The sequence below is a fragment of the Pipistrellus hanaki genome, assembly GCF_964339955.1.
Source record: "Pipistrellus hanaki genome assembly, chromosome: 7".
Taxonomy (NCBI): Eukaryota; Metazoa; Chordata; class Mammalia; order Chiroptera; family Vespertilionidae; genus Pipistrellus; species Pipistrellus hanaki.
In genome coordinates, this window is record NC_140509.1 from 35,150,165 (window position 1) to 35,176,367 (window position 26,203).

Sequence of the window (26,203 nt, forward strand, 5' to 3'; positions counted from 1 at the left end):
GGCCTAGAACATAAAGTTGATGTCAATACAAAGAGAAAAAGTTGCTGAAAATGAAGTTTTGATTGGAAATACTTATGCAAACTGTTCCTTTTAAACATATCTTGCAGAAATATCTGAATATCAAAATAGTTATCACCTAGTAACAGATCAATAAGATTATCTTATTAGGTATACACACTAAAAGCCAAAGGATTTATCTTTAACCTTCAGTTATTTTAGAATTAAACATTGCACTATTCAATCCTTTGATTGGCTAGTAATTTTAACTTTTTGATACTTAGGGCATTGGAAAATCTAATGTATCACCATTTATATAAAAGCTTCTTTGGTATAGTGCTTGTTGAAATTATGTACTGAGTACTTCATGGTTACCAAACAAACAAAAAATAATAAAGAAATCATGAGGCTCTACAAAATAGTTTAGAAAAACAAGTTTTCTATTTATTTAAAAATAAGTTTATAGTTACTACATTGCAGGGACAGGAATTCTTACACATACATTCTAGTATAAAAGGATTCAAAGAATTATGCATCAAAACTAACATAGAAAGTGTTCACATAACAGTAAAGAAAGGTCCAATCAATATGTACAAAAAGAAAGGGTACTACTATTCTGGTGTGAGACTGCCATTTATAACATGATACTCCAGGTTGCAGGAAGGGGAAAAAAACCTCAATAAAGCTAAATAATTAATTTGTCTTTAAACTCTGTTACTTATTACATACAACAGATTTGCTTGTGGTTTAACATTGTTTTCTGTACAAAATAAGCATAATTTTAATTTGAAAATGTGTCAGTTTCAACTTTAACCCTCTAGGTCAGTTACTTTTTTAAAAACTGAACTACATTCTACAAGTCTAAATATCGTGTGACAGCATTTAACAGTTTTCTAGAAAATCTTTAATAAGACCCCATGTCTTGCAGTTTAATATGGTCCAAAAATGTAACTTTGTATTTTGTCTCAATTTATATTTATCATGATGAATCAACACGCACAATCTTAAAAGTAACGAGCATACGTGTACATCTGTTTCATATATGTGTACTATATATCATCTCAAACCTATTCTTTTAGTTCCTTAAATGAAGTAACTCATAGCCACCCACTATATTTGGTTTGTGCCATATAAGATTAATTTCCTGATTATTTTATCTGCATTAAAAAATATTTCAACACAGAGCTATCAAAACTAAAAATATGTACTTATTACTTGTGATACTTTCTAATCATTTTACTGCAGCGTGTACAAAGTTTATCTCTGGAACGTCCAAAGTGGTACTTACAGGTTTCTGACTTAATATGACCTTGTCTTGGGTACTGTAATTGGTACAAAATGACTTCATTTGAAGTGACTAGCTCAGCATAATTAAGAACAAAAATAGTTTCTTAGTAAATGTAGTATTTGGTTCAAATCACTTGGAGATTTGGAGAACTGAGTGAGGAGAAGTGTAAGGAGAAAAAAGAGGAAAAGGTGTATTTTTTCCCAATTTAATAGGAAAATAAATTCTCAACTAAATATAACTAAACCACTTCTCAAAACTATTATGTAAAAACTACTTTCTAAGTATGGGGTAATTCAAAGAAAATAAAAGTACTTCCCCTATTATATTGTAACTTTTAAAATCATGTACTTCCTGCATCTAAGAACACAGCCCTTTAAATACTCAAGTGTCTTGGTCCTTTTAAGCCTACTCAAAAGTGAGTTTTAGGTAAACAAAAACATCCAGAATGATGATTTGTTTTCATTAATTAGAACACTGAAAATAAAATTGCTTACAGTTGACATCTGAGAGCTATAGGTAGGTTGGTATGTATAAAATGGAATGCTAGAATTAAAATAAACACTAGTAATTGGGTGAACTAATTTATATTACCAATCATATTTTAAAACATGTAGTAAATGTTGCTAATAACACAAAAAAGTTATTTGAATACATTTGTTAAAATTTCTAATTGTAATTTACTGCACTGCAGATAAGGGACCATTCCAGGTATTAACACATACATGCCACATGAGGATTATTTTGATCAGTGTATCTTATATAATCCATTTCCAAGTGATACTAAATTAGCCAAATTCATGTCTCAGATGTGACCCAATCAAGCTCACAAATATTCTGTAGTTTTTCTAATTAAATTTAGGGAAGATGAGTTTTGTGATGTTTTCAAACTGTGAAGCAATAATAAAAAGAATGGAAACAAGAGCAACAAATCTTGAGTACAGAAGTGTATTTAGAAAACAGTCCAATGCCATAATAGTAAATAGCAAAATTTAAAGAATATATAAATTTTAATATTTATCTGTTGCCCAGTTGTGAGACTATAATTAGACTGAATGTTTAAAATGCTCATCTGTGAAACTTGAGAATGTTGGGATAAAGGGAGAATATTAGGGTTAGGTACTTAAAAATACACAAATTGATTTACAATTTCCATGCATGTAACAGGCTATATAGTATTTCTGAAACTTTCAGTAAACTTGAGTTTTTTTATTGCTCACCTAAGACAACTGCCAACATTTCCTTTTGCCTAACAACAATACGTACAAGGAGTCACTGTCTCAAAGAAGATATTTTCTAAGTGGTCAAACAAAACAAAAATATGGTGATGACCTAAATTTCTCAATTCAACTTCTGCAATGTATAGAAGCTAAATTATAAAAATATAAAATCTAAATATATCTGGTATTACTAATACATCTTTTAAGTGTTTCAATTACAAATAATCTCATCCAAGTAATTTTTGCTTTACTAAGAAACCAGTGTCTAATAATGTCCAGGTAAGGGTCATAAATATACAGTGTCTTTAGAACAGGAGTAATACATTTACTTGCTGCAGGTAAAATGGTAAATACTCATTTCTTTTTCAAGAGTTAGAACTAATCCATACACTGTATTAGAGGTATATTCCACTCTAAGACTGTGTACGTGCTTCCTTTATCTGTACATTTTAAAACTGTACACATTTTTTTTTTTACAAAAATGGATTTATAGTCTACTGTTTTTTTCTAACACAATGCAGATAACATCAGGAAATAACATGTTTCAAATAGATTGCCTTCAAAAGCAACAAATTACTTTAATGACAAATTTCAAACATATACACTATTATTGTTTAACTGAAAGACTCATTTTACTATACATCCAAGCCATCCATTTCTGAATTATGAAGAGTTTAACTATTGAATTTTAATTATATAGTAAATATATTTGTTAGAAAAAAATAAATATACAAAAAACCTGAAAATTTTGAAATTTTTCAACTGCAAAATCACAGCAACCCAGTTAAGTTCTGGAAAATGGTTTACTTAATTTCACAGGATTTCTGTACAAATTTAGTTATAAATGATTTTAAAAGCCCAAATGCATTGCTTTCCATTCTTCTTCAAGACAATTAAATGATAGCTAACATTTATTCCTACCAGAAATTGAGTAAAGAAATAATTATGTAATGTATTTTGTCAAGGTTCAATTAAAAACTTTATTTTTCTATATCAGGGTCATGCTGATACATATTTTCCCATCCTCACTTAAAAAAAAAAAATGTAGTATCTGAAAATTTTGGTTACATTTTTGTACCATACCAGTCCTCAGAAAATACTACATTCTTTCAACTTTTTAAAAAATGGACAATAATTTTTAAACAATAGAAATGGTATTTATGTTGGTTTTTAAGGTATAAAATAAGTGTACCATAAACAAATAACTGCTCTCCTTTTCCATAGCAGTACATATAGCAATACATTCTCCTAAGTCATATAATTATCATTTACAATAGACAACTTAATTTTACTAATGATGAAAAAAAAAAAGAATAGAATACAAGGCACAATCATTAAATGGAATTTTTCCTTTAGAGTGTATATTGACATATCAGCGTGATAAAGATACCGTAAAAAGTGCAGAAAAAACACAATGTGCAATGATACCACTGTATAAAACATGATTGCATAAAAAGTGATTTGGCCTATTTTAACTTTTAATAATTGAAAATAACCAATCTTCCCCTTAAAATTAAACTATAAAGTATGACATTTTAAAATTATTTTTATTCTACCGCTATCTAAAAAATCCTGAAGAAAAGAATTTATATCTGGATAATAGCATATAAGTATGTGTTGTATATATATTTAATTATACCCATATATCAATATATACACATACACACACAGACACATTTCTTTTTAGCCTATTAGATATGTCTAAAGTTTAAAAATGACATTAATCCAGATCAATAAGTAAACATCAAATCCCATACCTATTTCCTGTATTTTCCTTGAATCCTTTAACCACTTAAAACATTTTCTCTAAAACATCTCTGTCAAAGGACCCACCAGTGCATTACTTTCTACTATTGGTACCAAAAAAGAAAAGAAAAAAAGATGCGTCTCAGCATAACTCTTTAATAACACGCTCTTTAGAATAATATACAGCCTTTCCAATACTGAAAAGTATATGCTGTCCTGACAGTCAAAAACAGGCTTTCCACTGCACTGATTCTCACTCTTTGGCACAATAAACAGAGATCAAGTGATTGATATTAAGAATCAAGGTCTGAAAAATTAGACAAATGTTTTCCAATGTGGATATGTTTCCTTTTCATCAGTACATTTTTACTTATGTTTGGCAGAAATGGAATATAGCAAAAGCATCCTCTAGATAATTTGTAGATGAACATTGTACAATTAAAATTAAACTCTTTAGGGTATCAAATTGTGGAAATTTTATATTTATCTTTAGAAGAAACACATTTCTTAATTTACTGCTGCTCTGATAACGTATGTCTTTCTAGGGGGCACGACTTCTGTATCAATAGAAATGTACCTGGCTTGGTAAAAAATAATTCATTTTAACATGAAATGCTCTATCACTAGGAATATTATGCTCCTTAAAAATGTAGAATGTCTCTTCCAGAAATAAACAGGGAATTTATTATAGGTATTCAATTTTTTTTTTCTTTGAACAGTGAATGAAATGAATGTTGAAATGTATAACTACCTAAGGGTAATAAATAGCAAACATTTAAAATATATATGTATATATTTATATATATATTCATTTAAAGAAGTGAAGTATCTTATAAGTTTACCTTTTTTTTTTTTTTTTTTTTTTTTGCAAATCAAATCATAATATTCCCTAAACCACCACAGCAGCAAGGAAAAAGAAGCCTTAGTTCTACTTATTCCTTAATTGTACCTGCTTTATGATTTTGAAGTAAAATAGTTTGGTACACGTTACCAACCAATTAAATTAGCTTTTGCTTTTTCAGTCAACTTTCGGACTCGTCCTCTGCTAGAAGTTCCAAAAGTCAAAGAGGTGTCTTCAAACAGCAGCTGCCTTTGCTCCTCTTCAGAGTCATCCTCATTATAGAAAGCTGTCCTTCGACCTTGGTTTCTAGTTCTCATGTGGGGTTCAGAGCCTTTAAGTTCCCCAAACTCTTCTTCCTTATCCACAGGATCATCTGTCTTTTTCCGATTACTTCTCCTTAGCATTTTAACACTTGTAGGAACTATGAGACCCGAGTCTAAATTTTGTGTTATCTTCCTTTTGGGTTTTCGGCCTCCACGACTCTTTTTCTGTAACAGATCCTCCTTTACAGTATTAGTTTCAGGAAGACAATTGCATGTTGAAGAAGGAACTACTTCATCTCTGATAGGGTGTATGTTATTTTGTTCTGAATTTTCTGGCTTTGCATACTGTAGCTTTTTGGGCTTTCTACCTCTTTTCTTGTGTATAAGTTCACCACTATTGGTATTAATTTCTACCTTAGGTTTCCTTCCAGGTCCCCTCTTCACAAGTTTAGATGGCTGCCCTCCATGGCCATTTACTTGAATGCTTCCTGATACAAGAGCATTGTTCTTGCGATCTGTAAAAAAAAAAAAAAAAAAAAGGAACATCACCATATTTAATATATGGAATTGCTTTTTAAAAATATATATATTTTATTGATTTTTTACAGAGAGGAAGGGAGAGCGATAGAGAGCTAGAAATGTCGATGAGAGAGAAACATCGACCAGCTGCCTCTTGCTCACCCCCTTCCGGGGATGTGCCCGCAACCAACGTATATGCCCTTGACCGGAATTGAACCTGGGACCTTTCAGTCCGCAGACTGACGCTCTACCGCTGAGCCAAACTGGTTTCGGCCTGGAATTGCTTTTTTATTTGACCCTCAATCTCATAAATGAGTCCATCACTATACATACATGTAATGACATAATCCTAGTTACTTTTTTTTCTACTATAAGGAAAAACAACAAAAGGCTAACAGTTTAAAATGATATTATTTACAGTCACACCTTACTTTATTGTACTTCACTTCACTGTACTGCAGATATTACTTTAAAAAAACAAAAACAAATTGAAGGTCTGTGGCAACTCTGCAAGCAAGTCTATCAGCATAATTTTTCCAGCATGCTCAGATGATGGTTAACATTTTTAAATCAATAAAGTATTTTAAAAATAAAGTATGTGCATTATTTTCTTTAGCTATTGCACACTTAACAGAGTACAGTATAGTGTAAACATAACTTATATACACTAGGAAACAAAAAAATTGTATTACTTCCTCTATTGCTATATTAGCTTTACTGAGGTAGTTTGGAGCTGAACCTGCAATATCTCCGAGGTATGCCTGGTATGTGTGCCACCAATATCATGATCAAAGTATCAATGTAACAATCTCCATATAAAGGTCACCATGCTTTATTAAAATATAAAAAAATTTAGAACATCAAATTTTAAGTATGTAGGATCTGGAGATCATGATGCACTGTTTTCTGTGGTAAAAAAAAAAAAAAAAATCTATTACAATTCCAGATTAAGAAAACAAAAAGATGACAGACATGCACTACTACTAACTTTTTTCTTCCAAAGTTTTGAAGTTTTTGTTTTTTTGGATGTGGATATTTGATCTGCAATAAAATATTTTAAAGGAAATCCATAAAAGGATCGAACTGCTTCTTTAAAGAATGCTTTGTCCTAAGAGAATTTTTTGGTCATGGGTTGGAGTTTTACTTTCTAAATATTAAAAAATAAAAATAAAAAATACAAAAGGTCAGAGACAATAGCAAAGGGAGAAGACAAAGCCTTCATTTCATGACCCCCAAAGTACAAATGATTTTCTTTAGATTGGTGGTTTTCTACACTGATAGAAGGTGTGTGTGTGTGTGTGTGTGCGCGCGCAAATAAAGCAGTTAAGCATTTACTAACAATTACACTTAAACTGCCTGAGAATTCTATTTCTTCCATTCGTTTTCCATTAAAACTACTGAGAAGGGTTCTAAATATCCAGTTCACATACCCACTACAAAAGTTTTACACATCGGATTCAGGAACTCTAGAACTCCTTGAAATGGTCTAAATTTTGAGTGAATATGCCTATGTGCAAATTCTGGGGAAAGGACTTCAGGTTTCATCAACTATATATAAATATATAAGCCTTTAAAAAAAGGTTAAGAACACAGCTCTCTTAAAAATGAATTCAAGCAGGGGTCCTCAAACTTTTTAAAGTGGGGGCCAGATCACGGTCCCTCAGAGAGCTGGAGGGCCGGACTATATGAACTACTAATTCCTACTGTAACACCTCGGCTGCGCTCACTGCCCAAAAAACCTGGCGGGCCGGATCAGACTCCTCTGCGGGCCGCATGTGGCCCGCGGGCCGCAGTTTGAAGACCCCTGAGCTAAAGTAAAGCAACAAGCAAACTGTCAAATTACAGCGGGGAGGGGAGGGAGATCTGGGAAAGATAAGAAATCAACTGAAGAACTTGTATACATGCATATAAGTACAACCAATGGACACAAAACTCTGGGGAGGGAGGGCAAGTATGGGGGGGGGGGCCAATGGTATATGTACACAGATAATAATTTCATTAAAAAAAAAAAAAAAAAAGCAGATTTGGATCTGTGCTACTAATCACTAACCATGTGGCTACTGAGCACCTGAAATGAAAGTTTGAAAATGAAAGTAGGATACATTTTGAAATACTGATTACATGTTGAAATAATATTTTGGATATAACTGACTAAATAAAATTTTATTTAAATAGATAATTCCACCTGTTTGTTACTAGAAGTAGCTACTAGAAAATTTTAAATTACATATTTGGCTTATATTTTTACTATACAGCACTGTTCTTATTTCTAGTAGTTTAGATGTCAATACTTATGCAATAGGTCATCATCGAGTTATTTAAAGCTAATTGTATTTCTATACTGTACTGTACTCTTATGTATTTGTAATACTCAAAAATTATAAATCAAATTGGCTAATGACCTTCCCCTATTGTAATATTAGTACAAATTCACTATATATATTCTATATCACTAGGGTTCAGAAGTGACAGAAGCAAGGCTAATATATTATTTAAAACTTTTAATTCAGTTCAGAAAGAAAGAAATGATAAAACATTCATATGCAAAGTCATTTTCTTCTTTATTCAAAGACTTATTGTCCACTATATATTAAGTTTACATGATTTAAAAATGAATAAACACAAGAATTCAGAGTCTACTGTAGATAGCACATATAAAAAAGAATATCAATAGTGCAAGGGCCACTGAAGTCAATGAATGGGGTATTCTGGGAACACAAAGAAGTACTTGATTTTGCCTAAAGAACCCAGGAGAAGGCTTCCTGGAGAATATTGGATTTCAAAGTAAGACTTAAAAAGCAGCAGGAAACCATTAAACTAAAAGGAAAAAAAGACACTCCACAGGAAGAAAAAAAGAACAATAATATTCCAGGACTTCCAAGTAGGTTAGGAAATAGCTGGGAAATAAAAGGGGAAAGCAAATAAGAAAGCTGAATGTTAGGCAACAGCCAAGTAATTTACAATCTTGTATAATATGCAAAAACATTAAAATCTGATTCCATACATGACTGGAAAGCAAGGATTTAAGTGTGTACTTATGCTAGAGAGAAATGATCAGAAAGGTCACTTTGGCTGCAATGTGGAAAATGGACTGGTAATGAAGTGTTAAGGACTGAGGCAGAGACACCAGTTAGAAAATTAAGACAACAGTCCAGGTGAGAAATTAAGCTTGAATTAAGGCCATGGAAGTGAGAATGGTGAGGGGGGGTAGGCATTTAGAGATGTTAAAGAGGCAGAAACAACTGTGTAGATCTGGATGCTGAGGACAAGGTTAGGATGATTCCTTGATTTTAACCTTATGTTAGTGGGTAGATCCCAATACCATTAATCAAAATGAGAACATTTCAATAAAAAAATTAAAATTTGAGAGGTTTCTGGGGAGAACATGGAAGTTGAAATGATTCAGATACAATGAAAGTCATGATACAAAATGCTTGTTTTGTTTTTAAATATATTTTATTGATTTTTTACAGAGAGAAAGGGAGAAGGATAGAGTGAGAAACATCGACGAGAGAGAAACACCAATCAGCTGCCTCCCACACACACCCCACTGGGGATGTGCCCACAACAAAGGTACGTGCCCTTGACTGAAATCGAACCTGGGACCCTTCAGTCTGCAGGCCTATGCTCTATCCACCGAGGCAAACTGATTTCAGCAATGCTTATTGTTGAAGTGTCTGCTGCCAATAAATCATAATAGTTTTACCATATCATAGGGTGGATTTATATTATTTACTTTCTCTTTCAAACATAATGCCTTTAAAACTAAAATCTGCAGATGAAAGAACTTGGAAGAATAGCTGTAAAAGGCCAAAAGTTGTATACTAGAATAGATGGCTTGGCTGTAGACAGCCTTGATGAATTATTATTTTGTGAAGATGGATGTGTTGAATTTTGTGATGTAGTAAAAACTGATTTTTCTTAAAAAGTGAAGTCTGCTATATGGGTTAACTAAATATAATTGAGAAACAGAGAGGTTGAAGTATGAGAGAAACATCATTTGGTTGCCTCTCATAGGTGTCCCAAACAGGGGTGGAATACACAACCTAGGCATGTGCTGTGTCTAGGAATCAAACCTGAAACTTTTTGGTGTAGGGATGACGCTCCAACCAATAGAGCCACAGTGGGCAAGTCCACAGTTTTTTTTCATTTCCATACAGAAAAATTTTCTTGGCCTTTAAAATTTAATAACGCAGTTTGCTTTTGGCACAAGGCTGCAAATCAAAAGATGTCTCACTAAACTTATCAACTAATACAGAATGTGACTTTTAAATGAGCTACCTAAAAATATCGATAGAATGCTAATTCCAGCAAAAGCATCATTTTAAAGAAAGATCTACTAGCCCAAACCGGTTTGGCTCAGCGGATAGAGCGTCGGCCTGTGGACTCAAGGGTCCCGGGTTCGATTCTGGTCAAGGACATGTACCTTGGTTGTGGACACATCCCCAATAGGAGGTGTGCAGGAGGCAGCTGATTGATGTTTCTCTCTGTCGATGTTTCTACCTCTCTATCCTTCTCCCTTCCTCTGCAAAAAAAATTAAATAAAACATATTAGAAAAAAAGAAGGATCTACTATACCTTGAAAGATACAAAAGCACCTTACCTTGTTCAATGAGAGCTGATGACTTTGAAAAAGTGGACGTCTTTGAGAGTACAGATGATTTCATTTTACGTTTGACTGGCTTTTCTTTTTCCAAGTTTTCCTTTGCAGAATTATTCTTAGTGCCATGACTAAAACTGGGTTGTCCAGGACTTGATAAAGTATTCAAAGTTTTGGAATGTTTCACAGAATTCTCTAGAACTAAAACACATGCACACATGAAACATTAAAAGCTAAGAGTTATTTAAAAACAAGCAAGAAGGTTGGGATTACATATAACCTGAAATACTTAAATTAACCAAAAGGACAAAACCTAGAGGACTTGAAGCTTCTTTAGGAAATCTATTTTCAAAATAGGAAAAAGGCATAAACAAGTACCTTAATTTTAGAACTTTTTATAAGCTATCCACTCACTTCAAGATTATGAAGGCAAGTCTTGGCAAACTGATAGCAAGTCTAGAAACTAGAACTCAAATTCAGGCATTGTGGATCAGAGTTACCATTTTTAAGCATTATTCTATACTGATACTCCTTAACCTCAATTTTATTTTTATTACTAATAATTTCTTTTAAAGAAGTAAAACAATAAAGAAAAACCAACAATATCTGCTAGAATTTATTAAAATCCAATGTATTTCCTTTGGCAGAGTAAAAGCTTAAAAAAAAATTATGGGATATATTTCAATTTAAAAATTGTAAATGATTCTTACTTGTTTTCCCCGACATTGCAGATGTATTAGCTTTCGAAATAAAAGTCTTTGCTGCTGAAGAAGTAGAAGGTTGCTCAGTGGAAATTGGATCTACAACCACTCTGTTGCTTCTGGTTCGAACTATAGAACTGGATTCTGTTTTACCGTTTATTTGCACAGCATTGTGCCTTGGTGGTATTAATCGTGTAGTTGTAGAGAATGGAGAGGTAGAGATATCTGACTTTAGTTGAGGTTTTATGACTCTCTTTTTCCTTTCCGGGCTGTAAATAAAATGGTATCATTAGTTATCTTATATCTCTATGTGGAATAAAACAGTTTTATTGGATCCAATATTTGCACTATTATGAAACATGTTAAAATATGGATTTCATATGGAATATTTAGTGAAAGATCACTGTAAATGCTATAGTTATATATGACAGAAAGCATGATGCTATTACTATCCTAAAAATGCTCTTTTACTGTATAGATTTAGCAGTTTGAATTTAAGCACTTACACTAGAATAGCTTTAGTTAAAAGATTAAAAATCCTCCACATCATAGGAACTTGCATGTCAAATATATCATTCTGTAATATAGGGAATAGTAAAGGATATATTAAAAAACACTGAGTTCTAAGATTTAGATGACAAAGTTATAGATCTGCTGATGCTGCTGAAAAGAAATTAAATACCTTGATGCAACACTACTGGAAACAGAGCTGCTTCTGTTTCTTTTCTTCCTCCTTTTGGTTATTGTATTTCTTTTATGAAAACGAAGAGCAGATTTATAATCTGATAAAACTGAACTGATATGTTCTTCAAAGAAAGCAGACAGGCGCAAACTCATGCTGTAAATCTATGAGAAGAAAAAGAAACTATTCCAACATTTCTCAAAAGAAAACATTGACATATAATTTAAACATTTTTCTAGCCAAAAGTTTTTAGAATTTAAACTTTGCTTTTTCCCAATCTCTTTTATTGAAAAATAAAACTGGAGCATTTTTACAATTGTGTATTTAGATTGGGAATCTCCCAAGCTTTGAGATTCTTAAAGAAAAGCCCTACTATGAAATCAGATGGCTTACATAGACAAAATTTTCTGTAAACTTGGTCATACTGACACTACCCCTGAGAGTTTTAATCTATTTCCCACTGCTACCTAAAACTACCTACCTATTCTTTCTCATGTGCACATATCACCCCTTTGTGATGTCTTATCTGGCCAAACAAAGGTAAATTAAAGTTTTACTAATTTTTATGAATAATTCACAAAATAGTCCTTTCTATTAATGCAGAAAATAGCTGCAAAAGTTAAGCCCACATAGCCCTAATATATACCAGGACAAAACATATGTGCTATCTATTTAAATACACTCCTTCAGTGTTATAGCCCTAATATATACTAGGACAATACATATGTGCTATCTATTTAACTACACTACTTCAGTGTTATTTCATAGAAAGAACAAAGTAGAAAGAAGTCAATTCTTTATTCCAGTAGGATACCATTAAGAATATAGAAAGTCAATCAACTTTGCTCTAAAATTTAAATAAAAATGACAAAACTTTCTCTAATAATTTCATTTAATTTAAGTACAATTTAAAGAAAATAATTTAATTATATACCCTTGATCTTTTGCTCGGTGTATATGCTTTAGAATTACTAAAAATAAGTCTGACATCTTTACATAACTCCATTGGTGACTCATAATTCCCAGCCTCTAAAGTTTCTCTAACAGTAGCAAAATCCATTGGAGTGTCAATGATGTCTCTGTAGTCCTAAGAGAGGAAAAATAGGTGGTATTATCATCATTACTACCACAAGTCATTACATCTCAGCATAGGGATTCACATACAATTTCTGTGATGAACAAAAGTCCTAGAACTCTTAATAACATTCCTTGTTTTCCTCATCAAAGATAGATTTTTCCTAAGAACTTTTTTCATGCCCTCCACCTTATATTGCAGTCAACACAAGATTTTTCTCACTCAAGAACCTGTTAAGTTCTGTTTCCCACAGCCGCCTCTGGCACAAACCTCCTTGGGAAAGAGGTAAATGGAGTTGTGTTAGTAGGGGATTAAAAAAGTATTGAAAAAAATCTCAGCTCTACAACTAAAAGTATAAAAGTTTGATGTAAAAAAAACCCCACAAAAAACAAAAAACTTTATGCTACCTATAAACTCTAAAGGCTGCTGACTCACTGAAACATAATCATAAATTCAAATAGGTGTCACAAAGGTGTGATATGATACTTCATATCACAGAGAAGGGGAATCACCCAGTCTCCATCTAGTCAACTACATATAAAAAAGTAATAAAAACAAGACAAATAAAAGCAGAAAAGAAGCAACAAAATAGCAGAACAGTATTTGAATCCATTATCTCCTAGTAGGGATGAAGAGTACTATTTATACCTTTTTCATTGCCTTGGTTTATGCAGCTATATTTTTCGAAATAAAACTTGATTTTGAACCATCAAGTTTAAATTATATATTTTACCATGCAGCAAACAGGATTATTGCTTTTTAAAAATTGGAAGATTTACTTCTTCCTTAACAATCTGCATACCTTCTATTTCCCTTCTTGCCGTGTTCCACACTGCCTAGTATTTGTAGTACTATATTGAATAGCAGTGAAAATGGACATTCTTGGCTTATTTCCAATATTAGTGGGGAAAACATTCAGTTTTTCACAACTAAGCATGATGTTAGCTATAGGTTATTTATCAAGTTATGGAAGTTCCTAGTTTTCTTAGGTTATGTATTTGTCTATTTAGCATCCATTTGTTATAGGGCCAATTATATTAACTATTTTTATTTATTTTCTGTATTCTTGATGCTCTGGCATGTTGGAGGCCTTACAGACCTGAGAAGACACTGACCTTACACTTAAAGTTAGCTAAGGGCTGCACTGGGAACATGTTCCATCTCCTTATGTAACTCTTAATGCCCCCTGGAATTATTCAAAGTAGTCCATTCTAAATTGTTTACTCTTGCCCTGCCTTGTCACTCTCATTGAAATCCCAATAAAAGGTCTGGTCTAAACTTTTCCCTTGCTCCTGTCTTCTGTCACCCATTCAAAACGTGGTGATTCACTATGGTGCCAAATAGCATTGGGTGAACCCACTCCCTAGAACCTGCAAGTATAAAAACCTTCCTCCCCAGCTTTGTTCTTGTTCTCCAGTGGCCATGCTGACTTTATTATAGCGTATCACATCCAACATGTACATTCTTAAAACAAACAGGTATTTCATTCTGTTAAATGCATTTTCTACATTAATGACTGTGGTTGCTTTCTGAATACCCAACCAGTTTTACGCTCTTGAAAAAAAACAAAACACACCACTTATTCATAATATAAAAGAGATTGTGTAGAATTTGTGTTAAACCTTTAAACATTTGATAAAATTCTTGTTACTTTTTCATTACTGATTTCTTGTTTGATTACAATATAGCTGAAAGACACACTATATAATTTCAATTATGCCTGTCATTTAATTGTTTTGTTTATTTTTTCCAATTTTATAGGTCACTTGAACAAATTTCACAATTCCATTTGTTTTGTCTATAATGTTCATGACTATAAATCTCTGTATAGTTTTGTAAGTGGTTGTTCAGATATCTTATAACATATACATGATCATCAAAATATAATAGTGTCAATATTTACCAGTTCAGGTAATACACAGAAACCTTCCCTACCCATATTTTTTACCTTTATGCTCACTGAGTTTTTCCTCTGTTCTTTTCAGTGAATTTTTATTTGTTATTATTTTTTAGTTCTATTTCCATTAGAGTCTTCTAATTCCTTTTGAGACTTTCTTGGTATAACAGATTTTTTATTGAAACTTGGACATTTTGAGTTTAAGATTAGATCTTTTTTAAATCTTGTGTTTTATTCTGAACCCTCTTTGGGCTAAGAGAGGGAACTTCCTTTTTACTGCCAAGTGGGAATGTTAAGTCCAGGTTTTATTCGGCCTTCATAGACACTTGAGGATTGAGGAGTACCTCTTTGAAACTATTGAGAAGACTAGGAGTTCAAGTTCCTTAGAGTACCTTTGTTATTGCATGGCTTCTACTGACATTATGAGGGTGGCCTTGTTATCACTGATCCATGGTCAAAGTCTTGACCACAACCTTTTGGTGTACAGAATGATGCTACAACTGACTGACACCTGGCATGAGATGACTAAAATATTTTGAAGTATCTCACCTAAATATAACTTTAGAACCACTTCATACAAGTCATACAATAAATTGGTCTTTACTATCTTTTAATAATATTTTAACTTTAGCAAAAAACAGTGTACAAGTCTACCTTACGTACCAAATTTGGTATAAATAACTTGGCCACTTAGAGAAATTAAGTACCTTACTAGCAGAAGGCTGTCGTAAAAAAGAAAAGAAAAAAGAAATTCCAGCCCTGGGTGGTGTAACTCAATTTAGCATAGTCCCTCGCATAGAAAGATTACCATTTGATTCATGGTCAGGGCACAAACCCAAGTTGCAGGTTTGATCTCTGATCAGAGTGCATATGGGAGGCAACCAAATGATACCCCCCCCCCCCCCCCCCCCGCCCACCACTTCCTCTTTCTCTAAAAATAAAAAAAATATACTTAACACAATATTCCAAAGACTGAATGCCTGGCTCTTCAGATGAGGGTGAAGGAATAGATACAAAATTGCTTTATGGAATGGTAACAACATCTGGTCAGTGTCCAACCTCTCTATATTCTTAAGGATTTCAAATCAATTTGACAAAATCTCTAATTACTTGGTTATTAAATATTATAATATACTAGAGGCCCAGTGCATGAAATTTGTGCGTGTGTGTGTGCGTGTCCCTCAGGCCAGTCTGCAGCCTCTCCAATCTGGAACATCCCTTGAACTATCCAGTACTGCTGGCTCCCAACTGCTCGCCTGCCTGCCTGCCTTCCTGATTGCCCCTAACTGCTTACTCCTGCCAACCTGATCACCCCCTAACTATTCCCCTGCCAGCCTGATGGCCCCTAACTGGCCTCCCCTGCCAGCCTCATCGCCTCTAACTGTTCTCCCTGCTGGGCTGGTCCCCTCTGCACTGCCCTTCCCTGCAGACCCAGTCGCCCCCAACTTCCATCCTCTACCAGCCTGGTCACCCCTAACTACCCTCTCCTGCAGGTTGGATCACCAACTGCCCTTCCTTGCAGGCCTGGTCCCTCCCAACTGCGCTTCCCTGCTGGCCATCTTATGGCAGCCATCTTTGGCATATTACTCTTTTATTAGATTGGATAGAGACCTGGTGCATGGGTGGGGGCCAGCTGGTTTGCCCCGAAGGGTGTCCCGAATAAGGGTAGGGGTTCCCTTGGGGCATGGGGTGGCCTGGGTGAGGGGCCTGTGGTGGTTTGCAGTCCAACTACACATCCCAACAACTCAAGCATAGGCCTGGGCTGGCAGGAAGCAGATATCTGGGATTTATTTATATTCTATAATTGAAATTTTGTTGCCTTGAGCAGAGGCCAGGGCAGGCCAGGATGGGCTGGCAACTTGGCTTCTTCCATCGCCGGGGACAACCCAAGCCTCCTGCTCACTCCAGCTCCCTAGCCACCGCCATCTTTGTTGGATTAATTTGCATACTCAATCCTTATTTGGCTGGTGGGTGTGGCTTGTGGGTATAGCCAAGGTGTGGTCAATTTGCATGCTTCTCTTTTATTAGATTGGATTGGATTTACAAACTCCAAATTTTAGAAAAATGATAATAGAAAATTTTTCATGTTTTATAAAATTTTGGTTAAATGTCAAATTTATGTAGAGCATTCCATTTTCCTTAGTTCATATGGTAGCCACTCAATATAATTCTGTTGAATAAGTAAATGGAGATTTAGTATGCTACTTTCCATAAAAAAGTTTAGCCCTTTGCACTCCGAACCATTCTGGACATTGGCTACCAGCTACTCGACGCTACTTTGCGGTGGAAACGTGCATTTACAGACCCTCGTATTATTTAGTATAATTTTGGAACCAAGTAATGTATTATAATGATATTGGACTTATATGAATTGGGTGACATCGAGGAATGTATATTTGCAAAAAAACCAATATTTTATTGTTTATAATTTTGTACAGTATGATGTTTCTAATTGTTATTACTAACTGACAAGATGATATTTACCAAAATAGCTTTCACCAAACAATTTATTCACTAAGAAAAGAATCACTTTTCCGATTTTCTCACTTGTTAAATCTATGTGCACTGCTCAAAGCTTCAAACCAAAATGAGCTCAGCTTTGAAAATCTTTTCCTCCAGATGTAGACTTGTTTATTTGTAATTATATATCTCACTATACAGTGCGAGCTATGTTCGAAAACCGACCTTTCTTCTACAAACTTCCCTTATAGCTCTTCTCAAGTGGCGTCGCGAAGTGCTCGGACCATCGTGAGCACGCATCTCACGTTCTCGTCTGACACAAAACCCGCTGACATTTCTTGTATATATCTTAGTAATTTTACGATATTTTGATTTAATTTCTTGTGCCATTTCAAGATAAAACTTCAAGGAAACATGCATGTCTCAAAAAGTTGCATTGAAATAACTCAATTCCCCGTAATCACTAATAAACTGCAATGTCCCCTGAGAGGGGACATCCGAGTGATATGCTAGAATTCCGATGTCCCCTGAGAGGGGACAGCGGAGTGCAAAGGGCTAATTTTTAAAATCTTGATTTGGATAGTAAAATAATATTTTCAAACAAAAGGTTAGTATGAAGAGCATTATTGTCTTAAATATTCTACTGGTAAGGCTGATAGTTCATTATAGTTAAATCTTAAGTATAAAAAGCAGGTTATCCAAGTTTCCTCTTCTTCTCTGTGACAGTATTAAGAAATCGTAAAGAGCTATAAGTTTTCACACCTCCATCAAGGAATTCAACAGGAGATAGATCAAATTAAAATTTTTTCTTCTTTCTAGTACTTTTATCTATTCTTCACAGAGAGAAAGAAAAAGGGATTGAGAGTTAGAAATATCAATGAGAGAGAAACATTGATCAGCTGCTTCCTGCACACCTACTGGGGATGTGCCTGCAACCAAGGTACATGGCCTTGACAGGAATTGAACTTGGGACCCCTGAGTCCGCAGGCTGACACTCTATCCACTGAGCCAAATCAGCAAGGGCCTTTCTGTATTTTTTGTCTGCTGATACTTTTAGCTGGTTGACTACTACTTGATAGACCGCATTCCTATGTATTACCTATTATCTAACAACAAAACATATATCTCTAGTGTGCACTAGGTACACGAGAAATGGCCTCCTCTTCTCACTGTGTCAATAAATTGCTACATATTTTGGAAAGCTTCTTAATCTAAGCCTCAGTTCAACCTCAGTAAAATGAATTGATTGGACTAGTTTTAGGTCTCTTCTGTATTTTCTGTATAATTGCTTTAACATTTTTCTTTTTGCCTTTAGTCTTTATTTCCTTATGCTTCTTATCCCTCCGTTTATCTCTTAACCAAAATGACAAATCCAAGTTTAATTGGCAATTTTTCTTCTTTGGGTGGTACATAAAATACCAGTCATCTTACAATGTACAGTGTTTTCGATCTGATATAGTATAAACATATTTCAGAATAATCTATTATTTCTATTTATTGTTTCTGTTGTCATATAATAACTAATGACACCCTTATATAGTTTACAATTTCTTTTTATCATTAGTTCAGCTTTAGTAGGCATTGGTTTCTTTTCCCTTGATGAATATTTACACCACAGGGTGTGTAAATCTGGACTACAAATCCATGCATAGTGCAAGCTTAGGGATATTTCTCTGACACCAAAGAGACATTCTTCTTTGTAGAAAGAATAATTATTCTATTATTTTCATTGAGAGTAAAGACTTTCAATAGTTCCAGTGGAGTCTCAATTTCCTTCCTCACCACGGCTCATAGGGCTTCACCAGTCTCTGTGCTCAGTGTTTATACTTGTGCTTCTAAAATCTATCACTTTTTTGGGGGGGGAAAGTCCAGAATACAAACCCCTGCAAACAGTGGGTAAATTATAACTTATATAAACAAAGTTGGGTTTGCAAGAAAGAAAGGGAAATCCAGAGGTACCAAAACAAAAAGAACTGAAAACCAGAGCATTGAGCATTAGCTCTATTCTTCTAAAGAGTGTTTTGGAGGGCAGGGCTTTGAACTAGCCCAGTTTATCACATTGCTGGAATTAAAGATTTATCTTTTATACTTAAGATTCCATATTTCTTGTTTTTAAATGAGAAAAGGCATTTATGATATTTATTATGAAAATTCTATTTTCATCACTGTAAGTTAGAACATACACTTAAGCACGTATGTCAGATAATAACACATAAGGTTCATGGTCTCTTATAAAAAATACTACATTTTAATTTTAATTTCAAACCACAAATATTATCTGAACTGTATAAACCTTAATAACCAAAATAAAGAAATTAAGGCATATTTTAAGCTAATTTAGATTGTTAAGACTACTGCAAAATTAAATAAGTTATGTTTACTCAAACTTTTAACCGTGAGTTGACCTAACCTAAACATATATAATAATGCCAACTTACAGTTGTATACAACGCTTCAGTTTAAAACTATTTTAATGTAACCATCTCTATAACCCTATAAGGAAGTTGTTAAGTAGGTATAACAACAGCCATAATAAATTAATGTGTGTGTGTGTGTATAGACATTAAAAAGAAAATTAGGTGAGAAAATTGCACAATTAGTAAAAGTCAGATGTGGGACCATAACCCAATTCTTTGGAGTATTAGTTTGGAGTTCTTTCTATTTTACCACACTATCCAACTTAGATACTCTTTATTACCAAATGGATAATGAGAACATGTATGAAATAATAAAGAAATACACTATAATCATAAAAAATAATTTAAATAGCAAAATTTTCATGAACAAGACATACAGCAGAACAGAGAGGTAAAGAAAATATTTTCAAAAATACTTACTGGATATTCAAGGAGATCTACTGGCTGGCGGAAAGGCTCAGAATCTTCGCACTGAAATATGAGATTTAACAATTCTTGACATTGTTTCTTCCATGCTTGAATATCATAAGACTGAGCTCTATTTCGTAATCTTCTTCTAGGCTGATAGTCCTAAAATAAAAGTGTTAAAAAAATTATTAATAAAATGACATAAAAACAAATCTTGTGTTTTTAGTGCAGTCTTACATAATTAGGTAATATCCAGTAATACAAATAATAGAAAATATAATTTGCCTAGCTCTAATAATCATGCATTTTCTGATGGAAATTTACTTGAAATACTAACAGTAAAAAAAATGCTGTAAATTTTAATTTCCATAAAATTCTTCTGTTAAAACAAAAAATATATTACCTTCCTTTTTCGAGTAGAAGTTCCTGGCACATCAGCATCTTTCTCTTCTTCCTTTGAAAAAAGAATTTATCTAATTGATTAAATGTTCTAGGTTTCATTATTACAGTGAACCCTTGAATATGTGTTTAAACTGTCTACTTATACACAAATATTTTTATTGAATACATACAGTATAATACACAACTGTATTTTTTCTTCTTTTATAATTTTTGTCTTTTCTGGTTTATTATAATAATTCAGTATGTAATAAATATAACATACAAAATGGATGTTAATAAACTATTTATGTTATCAGTAAGGCTTCTGGTCAACAGTAGGTTAATAGTAGCTAAACTTTGGGTGAGGTAAAAGTTATACAGATTTTTGACTGCTCGGGGAATGAGCGCCCTTAACCCCCATGTTGTTCAAGTGTCAACCACAATCTATAGTTATTTATTTCCTTTACACTTTAGTAAATCTATAATGGATATGCTAAAGCACTTACTGACTCATTAAAGTCTCCTATCTTTTAAAAAAAATTCTTTGTAACAAAACACAAAAAAATTCTGAACCATTAAATTAATTATAGCATTAAACAAAAGTAATTTCCATAATGGCATTTATTTAAAAACTACTATGTGTTTCTTTTTTTATACAAAATAAGACTAGTGTAATAATTAAAATGAAATATTAAATACCTCAGAGTCAGACAAAACTTTCTTCTTCATTGAATTGTAGAGTGGAATTATGTTATAGCAAGTCTGATCCCTAAATAACAAGGAAACATTAGTATACAAGATTAGAGTCATGAGATATTTTTCCTTTAAACTTGTTACAAAAACCAATTTTAAGATAAAATTTAAAACTGAAGGCTTATTTCATAGGTTGACGCCAACGCACACATGCGACCCTGCTCCTCCAATCTATGTGGAGCCTCCATTCTGGCCTATTTCTTTACACCAAACCCAACCCAATTCTCATCTTCAAGTTTTGCTCATATCATTGCTGTGCCTGGGATACCTTCTTTTGTTACTCAGTCTACAAGAAAAAGGTAATACCTACTAATTTCTTAATTTTTTCATTCTTACACATACTTATTTCCTAAGATTTTATTTGTCCTTAGTGATCTTTTCTTGACACTGTAACTTTTGCCATGATAACCTTATATTTCTGTATTGTATTTGTGTAAATGAATTCCAAATTCCTTATAATTTGGTCTGACTCTTCTGAGATTCCTACCATCATTAAAATTTCACGTCTGAACCTAAATGTCACTCCCAGACACTCTTCCTCGTTTTTCTGTATTTTTTAAAACCATATTCCACATTTTCAAAGTACTGCACAGCATTTCATTATTCCACCCTGTGCCTCATCAATCCAATCATGGGACAAGTTTTGTGAGTATAACTTTCAAAATCTCTTGGCATCTGCCTTTCTCACTTCCATAAACTAATCCCTCATCACCTTACTTGGTTAGCTATAGCAGCCAATCTGCTATTTATGCTTTATGTCTATTCCCTATAAATTAATATTAGATACTGAAGTAAGTATTTTCAGAGTTGCTATGGACATAAGTTGGTTAGAGCACTGTCCCATTATGCCAAGGTTGTGGGTTTAGAGCCCTCTCAGGGCACATACAAGAATCAACCAAGGAATGCATAAATAAGTGGAATAACAAATTAATGTGTTTTTCTCTCTCCCTAAAATCAATAATTAAAAATTTTAAAATTATAATATTTAAGGCATATAATTAATTATAAATAATAAGGCATATAATTTTAAATTTAAAATATTTTCATAGCCCTAACCGGTTTGGCTCAGTGGATAGAGCATTGGCCTGTGGACTCAAGGGTCTCGGGTGCGATTCTGGTCAAGGGCATGTACAGCTGACCGATGTTTCTCTATCATCGATATTTCTAACTCTCTATCCCTCTCCCTTCCTCTCTGTAAAAAATCAATAAAATATATTTTAAAAAATATTTTCATAGATCTTTGCTCCCAGTGCCTGTATTTTAAAAGTCTAGTTCTTTAGATCAGCAGTCAAGGCCCTCCATGATCTGACCCACACATGAGTTTACAACACGGTATCCCTTACTTCTTTCTGCTCATGTACTCTCTATTCACCCAATTTAAATAACTAAACTTATCATAGTTAAAGATTTACCTGTCTATAAATTATATTGAGGTTAAATATACTCTTCTATCTCAAAAAATCTATTACATAATTTTTATATATCCATTGTTTGAAATCAGGGCAAATAACTCAATTAAAAAATATAATCAAAATTTTGAAATAACATTTTGAAAACTTTCAGTTAAAAATGGCTTTAACAAAATATATATATATATATATATATATATATATATATATATATATATAAAAAATTGCCAGAGATTTATTTTTAGATATATACAATATGAATGCTTTAAATGTATTCATCGCCCTGGCTGGTGTTGCTAAGTGGTTAGCAACAATCAAGGGTCCACCCGCACAATGAAGGGTCTTGGATTTGATTCCCGGTCAGGGACACGTATCTAGGTTGCAGGTTCAATCCTGGCACCAGTTTCTCTATCCCTCCCTACCTCTCTTCCATTCTTTCTAAAAATCAATGGAAAACCTATTCTTGAGTGAGGATTAACAAAACTAAACAAATAAATAAAATGTTATATTAGTCTGTTCATACAAGGCACTTCACAATAACTATTTGAAGAAAAAAAATACAATTGTATAGATTACTCCAAATACAAAAATAATTGTTTTACTTAAATTTCACTAAAATATAAATTTACTCTATCTGAATTCTACTGTTTTCTCTCTCTAGAAAAATAGATGTAAGTAAATATCCACATAACACTTATAAAATTACAGACTAAAGACTTTAGTTAAATTATTATAAGCTAATGTAAACAAGTTAAATAAACAGTTCTCTGAGGATAGCTAATTCTTGATTACCAATTTTATTGAAAAGCAAGGCATTGCAACAATAACCCCTAAACCACTTGAAAGGCAATGTATTTCTTTAGGGAATAAGGTAGAGGAAGGGCATAAAGTTTATCTTACAAATTTTCTCTACTGTTTTCTTATATTGAAATTACCTACATTCCTTAGCAAACTAATACCAGGAAAAGGGAGCCTCTGATTATGATGGGTAAACAGAATAGCTTGAGATGTTTAAAAAAAAAGCCTTGATGATCCCTTCATGTAAAAATAAAAGCTGATAGCAGCTGATTATTTAAATTAGAAAATACATTGTCCCCTCTTAACAAGAAATATTATCCAATATAAATAACCATAATACAAACTCAAAGAAGTATCTTATACAAAATATCCTCTGGCTTCAATTCAGAAGGCGCAATTCATTCTATGGTTACATAAATCCCTAAGACATGTAAATAAAAGTGACGCTGTCTTAAAAGTGATTGTTTGTTACCATTCTTGGTAAAAGATCAATGAATGAGGAAGTAAAGTGGGCTTTAAAGAAGAATCATCTGGAAAGTTAAATTTAGTTTCCTGCTAGACTCTTTAAATACTTGTTTATAAACTTGAGAGGGTACTATAATATTAAGATTAAAGGTTCTCAAATCAAATGGCAGACATTATTGACTGTGAAGGTAACCTCTAAGAGACTCAGTTTCCTTAACTATAAATTCCAAGATAATGATCTCTCCCACATTTAAGATTAATTTGTCTACAAGAATTATTTTAGGTTAAACATTATATGTTCAATAAATAGTTATTATTATTGTCCAACAGCTAGATTTAGAAAAGGATACATGTTTGTTTATGTACATAACACAATTTTTATGATTTCATAAATACTAGTTAATGAACTAAATGTTTAAATGTTACCTTAGACACAGACATTATTTGCTCTCTGCTTTGAGTGGAACCATGTGTATAGCACAGCATTGATAGTATTCATATAAGAAAGATTGTATTTGACATTTGACAATATTATTATTATTACAGTAATTATAATTATGTGTGGAAAAATAACTCACTTTATAAAATGTAGAAGAAGATCAGTCACAAACTTAGCAGATTTTACAATAGGGCTTCCAGGTTCATTAAATGTTCGAGTGTTATGTTCTATATATCGAACTTCCCACATTAGGGAAGAAACCCGCCTTTAAACAAAATACAGAAAGATTAACCTCATTATATTTAGAAATATAGCCACAAAGTTTAAACCAAGACATTGAAACTTTTCAAATTGCACTCTTAAATCAGGTACAAAACACACACCTTAAAACGTTATTTTCAAAATATTGTCACTTTCTTGTGTAAGGGAAAAAAGTGTAGTAACATTATGTATTTGCATAGAATATTTCTGATTAGATACACTATATCTAATCCACAATGTTCCTTCTTTTAGGGAGAAAGACTGTCTATAGGGAGAGTAGCAAAAGAGAACAGGAATTTTTATTTTTAGCTTATTCCTGTCATATATAGTATCATTTTTTATAATAAGCATATCTGACATTTATGTGAAATGAAAACAATTTTCATCTAATTATATTACTGGTAATTAAATGACATGTAAAAATGAAAAGCTAACTGATAGCCTGCTTATGTAATATAAAAATATAAAAACACAGTAATCATGTTAGCTTACCAAGAAAATTAAGTATATGAAAATTACTTTTAACACTGAATTAACAATATTAAAATAAATTTTGGTGTTTTATTATTTTACTTCTTAAAGAAAAACCAAAGATGACTTCTAGAATATTATACAATATGTGGAAATACTAAGATAATCTTACTGAAGTGTGAACAAAAATATAATTGTATGGAATTTTAAAAATTTGTAATTGTGGATACAATAATGCTTCGTGGATTTAAAATACCATTCACAAGGCTAATTCTAATAATAAAATCACAGGTATCTTCAGAAAATCTTATAGAAAAATGTGCATAAAATAAGGTATTAGATTAATACCAGCAGAGCAAATTGACAATAGTTTAATTTGGGTCTATAACCATATCAGAAAAACAGGTAGTTTCAAATATATGTAAGGACTGTATCCCAAAAGATGTGTTCAAACTTGATTATTACTAAGCCAGGTTAATGCAAAAAATTCTATTTAATCTGTAATGTACTTGATATGTATACCTTAGCAATTTTTATAATGAGCAGTATTTCTATGAGAAAGTATATTTACATTCTAACTAAAGTCGAAAAACCATTGTATAAGAACAATTCTTTCCTGTTACCCTCCATATCTTGTTCCATCTCTGAAGTACTAGGTATAGTCCTAAGACTTAGCAATTTAGGGAGACTAGGAAAAAGAAGGCTATAGTTAAGAATTTCTTCTCCATTTATTTTCTTAAACTTGTGAAATGTGCTACAATGGTAAGATAACTGGGAGGCACATTATCATTTCCTATGCTTTTGATAAATATCAGTGACGCAACCAAAGAAACACCTAACAAGATCAGAAAAATCTTCAGAATCTGAAATCTAATGTCTTAATTTTCTTTATTCCAGTGGTTCTTAATGAGGAGTGATTCTGCCTCTCTGCTTCCCTACCACCCCCATGGGCCATTGGCAAAGTCTGGAGACATTTTTAGTTTTATAATAGGGGCTGCTATTGGCACTTAAAGGATAGAGGACAGCCCCAAATGCCAGTTATGTTTTATTGAGAAAAATCTACTTTTGTCAGAAAGGAATAACAAATGGCATTTTCAGAAAGAAGGCTATAGTTA

General features: G+C 32.8%; 1 protein-coding gene across 2 annotated transcripts in view; it reads right to left on the minus strand.

Annotated features, from left to right (window-relative positions):
* Nucleotides 1-416: 416 nt before the first annotated feature.
* The window catches only part of PHIP (PHIP subunit of CUL4-Ring ligase complex), a 141,369-nt gene continuing 115,582 nt past the window's right edge, over nt 417-26,203 (minus strand). For both annotated transcript variants that reach the window (XM_084889481.1, XM_084889482.1), the window contains exons 32-40: nt 24,496-24,621; nt 21,192-21,261; nt 20,515-20,565; nt 20,124-20,273; nt 12,789-12,941; nt 11,855-12,018; nt 11,182-11,441; nt 10,475-10,672; nt 417-5,867 (exon numbers count right to left, since the gene is read on the minus strand). In XM_084889481.1, the coding sequence (XP_084745607.1) occupies nt 5,236-5,867; nt 10,475-10,672; nt 11,182-11,441; nt 11,855-12,018; nt 12,789-12,941; nt 20,124-20,273; nt 20,515-20,565; nt 21,192-21,261; nt 24,496-24,621 (1,804 nt within the window). In that variant the 3' untranslated portion in view covers nt 417-5,235. The remainder of the gene's footprint in view (nt 5,868-10,474; nt 10,673-11,181; nt 11,442-11,854; nt 12,019-12,788; nt 12,942-20,123; nt 20,274-20,514; nt 20,566-21,191; nt 21,262-24,495; nt 24,622-26,203) is intronic.